This window comes from Chamaea fasciata, unplaced genomic scaffold, assembly GCF_029207755.1.
Source record: "Chamaea fasciata isolate MVZ Bird 193981 ecotype frontalis unplaced genomic scaffold, bChaFas1.0.hap1 SCAF_6, whole genome shotgun sequence".
In the NCBI taxonomy this organism is placed as follows: domain Eukaryota; kingdom Metazoa; phylum Chordata; class Aves; order Passeriformes; family Sylviidae; genus Chamaea; species Chamaea fasciata.
Window position 1 is genome coordinate 44,908,083 of NW_027094091.1, and position 8,510 is coordinate 44,916,592.

The 8,510-nt window shown below is 39.5% G+C and overlaps 1 protein-coding gene across 1 annotated transcript in view; it reads right to left on the reverse strand.

The window, feature by feature from the left end:
- Positions 1–8,510, reverse strand: part of CENPC (centromere protein C) — a 28,404-nt gene extending 19,894 nt beyond the window's left edge. Inside the window, exons 1-10 of the mRNA XM_066186193.1 lie at positions 8,408–8,510; positions 7,076–7,122; positions 5,853–5,914; positions 5,439–5,536; positions 4,327–4,417; positions 4,010–4,223; positions 2,937–3,140; positions 2,402–2,781; positions 873–1,737; positions 297–335 (exon numbers count right to left, since the gene is read on the reverse strand). Of these exons, the coding sequence (XP_066042290.1) occupies positions 297–335; positions 873–1,737; positions 2,402–2,781; positions 2,937–3,140; positions 4,010–4,223; positions 4,327–4,417; positions 5,439–5,536; positions 5,853–5,914; positions 7,076–7,122; positions 8,408–8,422 (2,015 nt within the window). The 5' untranslated portion in view covers positions 8,423–8,510. The remainder of the gene's footprint in view (positions 1–296; positions 336–872; positions 1,738–2,401; positions 2,782–2,936; positions 3,141–4,009; positions 4,224–4,326; positions 4,418–5,438; positions 5,537–5,852; positions 5,915–7,075; positions 7,123–8,407) is intronic.

An 8,510-nucleotide genomic window follows, 5' to 3' on the forward strand; every position in this document is an offset into this window, starting at 1 on the left:
AGCACTGGTCTTTCTGTTCAAAAATTACACACTAATGTGAAAGCAAGCCTCAAAGGAAAGAAATCCCCAAAGGCAAGAAGCTTATTATGACCCCTCATTCACGACAGGAAGAAAAATTGTATTACTTTATTAACTGTATTAGCACAGTATTTAAAGCCCTGAAGCAGAATCACAATCCTGTTCTACTTGGTGTTTCACGAGTAGGGCACAGAACACAGCAGCTGTACCAGCTGCCCAGTCTCAGGGGGGCACAAGTAGGATTCAATTAACGTTTTTCAGACTACTCAGGAAATTACCTTTCACAACTCACAACCTTCTCAGCTACAAGGGAATTCCTGGTAAAGAAAAAAAAACATTCTTATTACATTTGGTATTAAGTAAACTTAATGAAAGTAACCTGTAGGTCAATAATTCTATATCTGAACAAAAATATAAAAAAGGCATTAAAAAAATTAAAAGCAGTGCAAAGACCAATGATTAAAAACCAGATTTTAGACCACTTAAACTTAGTCTTTAGATTGACAAAAAATAAGTATTTCTGAAGAATTAAAAGCTGTACTTTCTAAATTTATTTTTTAAAAGGAACAAACTTGACAGAGAAGTTACTCTGTGGATGGTGGGGTTGTGTTCAACTGGATCTGCTATGCAAGTCTCACAAGAACACTAACTAGAACAAGCTTCCTCATGTAGGATACACCAAATATGGCACCCAGCTTTCAGAAAAGAATGTTGATTAAACTGCTTGGTTCTCTATTACCAGCCTCAAACTATCACATACTTCAACTGGGCCATCACTGTTTGAAAGTTGACAAGATGTGCTTAATCATCTACCAAGTTACACAAATTTGTAAGGAATCACACAAAAAGCTTACAGTGGTCCACGCTGCCTGTTATGTTTTCTTTTGTTACTTTTTGTTTTCATATCTGATAACTTCTGTTCTTTCCTTGCCATGTCGCGTACAGAAGAGCTGGCAAAATCTGCTTCAGATTCAGCATCTTCAGGGCTTGAGCAAAGAGCTTTACTGGTTCTACGTGGAATCTTTTTGGGTATCTTCCCTGAAGACTTGGCAGACAACAATTTCTTCTCAGGATTCTTCACACTCTCCATGGGCTGCTGGAGTGCTTTTAGAGGAGTTCTGTTATTTGCACCACCAGGTGACTCTGATGTGTGCAATACATTTCTATGCTTTTCAGACTTAGTCAACTTCTGAATCACAGGAGTCTCTGATTTCTGCTGCAAGGGTGTGGTGCACACTTCATTCAATTCCATAGGCTCTCTTTCAAGCTCTTCTTCACCAGGTTCACTGTCAGAACTCTCCTCTCTTTGTAACTGAAGCTTTTTATCACTGCTTTTCTGGACAGAATTTTTAAGCTTCTTCCATGAACTTGCTGTCCCTCCCTTAGCTACTTTGACTTTTGGAAGTTTCTCCTTAGCAGTTCGTTTCTTCTTAACTAAATCCTGAGAAGTTTTAGAAGCCAGATTCTTGGCCAGATTCTGCAGATTCTTAGAAGACTTGGAAGACTTTCTTAGTGACACAATCTGCTCTTCCTGATGTCCAGATGAGGGCGTAGGTAAATCCTCACTTGGCAGCATCCTCGTTTTACACTGCTCTTCATCAGATGGTTTTGTTTCCAATCCAGACCATGACAACATCAGGTCTTCAGCTTCTGGTTTCCAGGATGTGATCTTTTTCTGGTTTGGAGACTCTTGTCTAAGTGCATCCTTTTTAGTCTTTCCTGTCAATACACAAATAATTTGGACATTAATACTTTTTCCCATTAAACCTGAAGATACATGTTGACATCAGAATGCAAAAAAAACAAAGAACCACAAACAAACCAAAGAATCAAAATGGGGAAGGAAGGTATCACAAAACAAGTTTTATCACCACTGGCTAAAAGAAGGCTTTCACTAAACTACAGTCTACCAAAAAACTTTTTGGTGTACTTCCAGTATTTCCTTATAAAAAAGGGTGGCAGAAATGTTACATTCCATCTGCTTTCCAGTTTTCAGTGTTTTGTGCTACAAAACCCTTGACAAATCATTCCTAAAACTCAATTCCATTTCTGTTCAAAGCACATAACCACTTTTCTACGGAGAAAGGAATAAAAGCTTTGTTGGGTACCTACCTTCTGTGACTCTCCGTAATAAAAGATAACATTGCTAATTTAATTTTTTATGTCCCAACAGAAAAGGTAAAAGGTGTGACAAAAAAAGTGAAGGCAGTCTCACTTCCGCTTTGTCTCACCCAAATCCAACTGTGCAACTGAAACACCAAAAAGGAATCCACTGATGTCTATCATCTGCTTTATTATAATTTCCTTATAAACCACCAGAAAATAATCCAGTAAAATTATGTGACCTGGAAGGAAAAGTCTGAAGAGCTGTTAAATAACTTACCAATACGAGCACTCTTTTGGCTTTGAGATGTAAGGACATTTTCTTCGCTATTAGGGATTGGATCTGACTCTGACATTTCTTTGAAGTCAAAAGCTCCAACATCCAGATGATCCAGTTTCTGTTTAGTAAGTGCTTTAACCTGCACTTTTCTGTCCTTGACTTTCTTATTCTGTGTCTTCTCCTTCTCAGAGGGCTGAGGTTTAGAAGTGACAGTTGCAGAGCCATCCTTTTTGGATTTTTTGTTCTTAGTGGGTATCGAAATCCAAGAAGTAGAAGATGCACCACCTGATTCATCAATTAAAAATTCACATTCATTTTCTATCTCTATATCTTGATGTTTCACAGGACAAGGTGATGGTGGTGATATCAAGGTTGAATATCTAAAGAATGGAAGGAAAAAAAATTCATATCATTCAGGGTGGGGGAGACATTGATTTCCAGTCTTCCAAATCTCCCAACATCTAGACACAGTATAGAACATTCCTCAGAAGAATTATTATAAAGCTCATCCATTGTACTAAGCCTCCCAACAAACCTCTGTCCAAGTGTTCTTGTTGCTACAGCTGCTAAGACAGCTGAAGAGAAAGACTTGTTTGGCCGAACAGACGATGCAGTAATATGTCCTGCTCCTAGCACAGGAACAACCTGCTCATCTCTCCCAGGCTCAGGGCCTTCCAAATTTTCAACTTCTCCACGGCTCTTTGCTGCAGCTGGCGTATTCCAGTTTTCAGAATGTAACCTATGAATCAGAAACAGTATTCAAACATGTTGCTATAAATCCTGAGGGCACAACAGTATCGTGAGGATGAACAGATGCTCCTGGCTGACAGCATCTCACTTCTTATGAATGAGCTTCCCTTTGGAAACTTGCTGCAACACAGGTTAGCAGCAGTACTTTCCAGCATTGTAGCAAGTGTCCACAGGCAACATGGAGTCAGCATGTGATTCTTGATTAAAGTAAAGACCGCTCAGCAAGATGAATTCCTAATTTTAGGAGAATGTGCTTGAGAAATTATCAGCTCTTCTAGACTGTAGGTGCATTGTTTTTCCAATCTCATTCCATCAATGGGAATCAATGGGATCAGTGTCAGTCCATCTTTACGATCCACCCCAGATTCAGACCTCTAGGAAAGCAAAACTGTGGCCATGACAGTGGCCAGTGCTGCAGTTCAGCTTCAAATCTTCCAACAAGGAGATAATAATCACAACTGAAGCTATTTTACTTGGTACAAAGTATTTGCATATTCAGAGCAAGAGGAACAACAACTGCTCATTTCTGCTTTAACAAATTCTTGTTAACTTTTAACATCAACACTGTCAATAGGATTCAGTGAAGAAGTCTAGACAATCTGAGAAGCTGATAATTTGGTGCACTTTCCTGGAAAAAAAGAGTTTAAATCTATTTTGACAGGCTTCCTTCACTTGGGTACTGCACTTATCACCAGAATATTAAATAAAAAATAATTCTGCCCTTTCTAAACCCAGACATAAAAACTTTCTAAAAAGCTTGGAATTATTTTTTATGAGTTCACAATCCAAACTCGATTTACCCTGAGGTGGAGGGCACACACAGAATATGACACTACAACCATGTTCAGCTCTACTTACTTAGCTACGGGAGAACTCTTAGCTTCCTCCACAGGAACAGGCGATGCAACAGACCCACGATTATTCTCAGAGTCCAAAGGCACGTCTGGATGCTGCCCCAGTGCTTCAGCATCTTTTAATGTATTTTTTTTTTCACTGTTAGACACAGGAGACTCTGTGTTTTCAGAAGCAGCTACATGTGCTGCAGGCTTCAGGTGTGATTCACATGACTGTCCTGCCATATACATAGAATAGGTTCAATTATTTTACTTAAAACCCTACAAAATCCCCAGAAACAGTTACTTTAAAAACCTTAGTTCAGTAATAGTGTGACCAACCTCTGCTGCTGACTGGTTTTAGCGGTGATGCGGGTGAGGGATCTGCAGACTTACGGGCCCTTTTCACAGAGCTGGCTGACCCTGCCTTGGGCTGTCATAGTTGGTAACAAATATTGAGACAAAATAAAATATTTGATAAAGTAGAGGTATTTTAACAGAAATATGCATTTCTACAGAAGGGGATATAATCTCCTTCCCTTAATTCATGCTCACTTAAATCACAGTTCTATTTTACCTAAACACTCTCTATTGTGTAAAACTTTCTAAAAGTAACTGTAAATTTCAGAAAACAGGTAAAACAGTGTGTACAGTAGAAATCTATATGCAGCTTTAACCACACATCCTGCTAATCTTGAGGTAAACTACTTATTATTGTCATTAGTATTAATTTATTAAAACTATTTAATTACACTTTACTAAGACAGGCTGAGATTTAGCAAGAATTGACTTGAGATAATATTTTAACATCAGACTAAATTAAACAAACACCATTATAAGGTTGCCTGTTCTAAACCCTGCCATTAATAGAATATCCGATTTAAAAGAAAAAAGTAAAATCAAAATATTAAAGCTAAATATACATTCCAGATTATTGGCATCATCCTCTCAGGCAGCACATAAAACAAGGCCTTCAATTTGTTTCCTCTCATCAACAAAGTTACAGCCATATGAAGTTATTGCACAGATAACTGTCAGGAGTTAACCAGCTGCTTTTCTACATGAATCACCTTTAAATTTAACTGTCCATCTGATAGCTAAGAACTGTGTCCATTTATCTAGCAAAGTGACCACAACCAACTCCAGTGGAATCCAAGACAGCCATACCCACCACCAGTAATAAGGCAACGTGCTTCAGCTTGAGACCATGAGAAATTTAACTGTCCTGGACAAAAAGCTGAAGGAGCTTTCATTAGTAAAAACCCAAAGAAAAAAGCTATTAAATAATTCTACTTATATTTACTATTAAAGCACAACAAACTAAGAAAAAACCCCACATTTTCAACAGCTATTATAGATGGTTAAATTATAGCCTATATACTTTCACAGGTGCTCATCCAGAACTAAATGCTACATAATTGAACTTGTACCCAGTGCTGCCCTATGACACTGACAGAACTTATCCTTTGTCTCTGCGCTGAAGTCCTCTTCTTATTTTTCAAAAAATTGGTTGAGCAATTTGGAGAGTTTATAGTAAGATCACTGCTGCAACCTATGAAGAAAAAAACATTAAATATGGGAATCTTGGAATTGTACAGGTTTCATTTATTTTAACAATTCTAAGGCTTATTAATGTCATGTTAATCCAAACAAGAAAGGAATCAGCTACTTGAGAAAGCGATCATAAGAAGCTAAGACAGTTTTAAAAAGCTGAGAAGGGGCTATTCTTAAAAACCCTGGGAAATACTATTTTTATCCATTTTATCCCTATTTTTTATTTCTATCTACTTACTACTAAATAACACAAGGAAGAAAATACTTTTTTCTTTTTATCAGCAAATAAAGCAAAACACCAAATAAGAGCTTACTTTCAAAACAATCCTGTATAAGTTTCAGTACGTTTTGACCTGGCTGGAGATCAATCTTATTTCTAGAAAGAAGAGGGGAAAAAATATTCTCAATCAAAAATGCCAAATGCTCTTATCCCAAATATTAAAGCAGCAAAGTTTTACTTCTTAATATTTTAGGTTATTATTTTCCCTAGTTCCAACTTCAATATATTTTTACCTACCATTTCCATGCATAGATATCTGCAAAGAAATTTGTCTAAGTATGAATTCCAGGAAAAGAAGTCTCACTGCCACAGATTATAATAAGAATGAAGAATTCTCTCTATACAAAAGAAAACATGTAACTACTGCAACAGCCCTGAAGTAAATGGCCTTTAGGCTGGCTAGAGTCTCACTTGAAATAAATAATTTTTTAATGAATCAGACCTTGAGCTATGTTGCCTGCACAGTGATACAGTCACAGCAGACCTAGAAATGAAATGTGCTGCTACACATCTATCCCTCCACGCAGGGAGTCACCCTGTAAAAGAAGCTATTTCTGTGCTTTTACAAAAGTTCCAGTAGCAAGAACTGGCTTGACATATCCAATCCATAAGTAAGTGAACAGCTCAGCTGGTTGAATTATTACTTCAAACCAGCACAAATGAAAAGGGAAGAAATGAGTGATTCACCAGCCAGACAATAGAGATCAAAACCAAAACAACACTAGAAAAGCCATGGAGTATTAATCCCATAGTGGTCTTTATATACCTTTAAAAACAACTAATTGGGTAGATTTGGTAAGCTCATGAAGCTCATGTCCAAAAATGGATTTCAGTAACAAAACCTTCACAGACTCCGAACACACATGTAAAGAATGTCACAGCACTGCAAGTGCTCAAACTCATCTCCAACATTTAGCAGCAAGGTCCAAATATGCTGCAACTCTGCATGGGCTTCATTTCTCTACTCCTTGAAAGGCAACATGTTTGCACAGATCACTGTTTCCCTACTCAGGCAGCCCAGTGAGGGGTACCTTAGGCATAGCCAAACCACAACCTGCTGCCTCAGCAAAGGAAAACCTTGGAGCCATGTCCCCCCACCGAGCTTGCTCCTCTTACCACTAAGAAATACGAGAAATTTGGCAAACGCCATTTGATCAATTTAATAAGGTACATCACGTAGTTTTGACGTTTAGCTCTCAGATAAAAATCAAGGTAAGTTTTCCAGAATCTAAGAATAGGTGTTTAAATGCAAATTACCCTCCTCCATGGCAGAATCTTGCTCTGTAGTCTTTTTTTAAATGATTCTGTGAAGATATAAGAATCAATTTTTACTTAGCATGATGACACTTGACAGAACAACAAGATCTTGAGGATTCTTGAGACATATTAAAGTAGTGAGAGAGTGGGAGTTATTGCAGCATTGTTTTTCTTAGAATGCCACAGTGCCTCTTCATACACTTGAAACCCAAGTATAACCAAAGTCATTCAAACAGCAGGCAGGACTCCAGTCATTTTCCACAACTAGAGCAGTAATAATTCAAGCAGCAGCACGTTCTCTGTGTAATCCAATAAAGTCACTGACCTGGGAACCGGCAATGGTTGCAGAGGATAAAATGGGAAGAAAGAACAAGAAAAATTCAACAGCAAAGCAGAGTGCAGTTCTTCACAAATGTGACAGGAAAACATCTCAAAAAAATGTAAATGTTTAGCTGAAAAACAACTATAACCTCTTTCTAATTTGTGTAAATTTAAAGAGTATATTCAGTGTGGAGATTATTTAATCCTAACACAAGAGAATTCAGCACATTTTTTCTGAAGTCTGCCATACTGACAGTACTTTGCACTTCTTCGTGATTCCCCTTTGAATATTACTTCTGGTATCAAAAATAACCAAACTCCATACAGATTGACTTCACTGCAAATTTTCAATATCAGTTTAAAGTGGCAGAAGGAAGTTACAGGTGACATAGGAAAACAACTGACCAAAAGCCACCACTTCAGAAACTATGCAGAACCACACTCCGCTGTCAATCCGGCACTGGAGCTTAAACCCCCTTCTCCTCGCAGCAGAGCGCAGCATAATGCACTGGAAAGTGACCTTGCGCATTAAAGAAATAAAAAATTCCTGTCACGGACCTAAAAGAGCCTTTAACAGTTCATTTATTATTGCGTTCGTGTCGCGCTACACATGAAGAATTTTAAAACTTAACCACGATTCGAGCGTGCCTGCACAAGAGTCCTGCTCTTGATGTGCTCACTCACCCGTGGAAGTCGGCTCTCCAGAGGCAACCTGAGGGGAACGGGGTCTGACACAGACACTTGTGCGTTGAGAGGAACGGGGCTCCCAACAGAGCAGCCCTCAGCGCACAAATATATCTGTGCCAACAGCCCGGATACGGAGCGAGCGCGGAACCCCAATGCCACCTCGCTATCCTCAGGGGGAAGTGAAAGACCTGCCCCGTCCCTCCCCTCAGGAGCGCGCAGAGGGCCGCACCTCTGCGCTACGCACGGGCCCGGCCGCCGCCCACAACAAACACGACAGACAGACAGACAGACGCACACAGACACACAGACCGGCCGCTCTCTCACCAAGGCCTCCGCCATCCCAGACCGGGGCGGGGGCGCGCCCCCCGCGCCGCCTTCAAACCCCGCGCGCCTTTCGCAAGCAGGCGGGCGCGCGCGCACGGCCGGC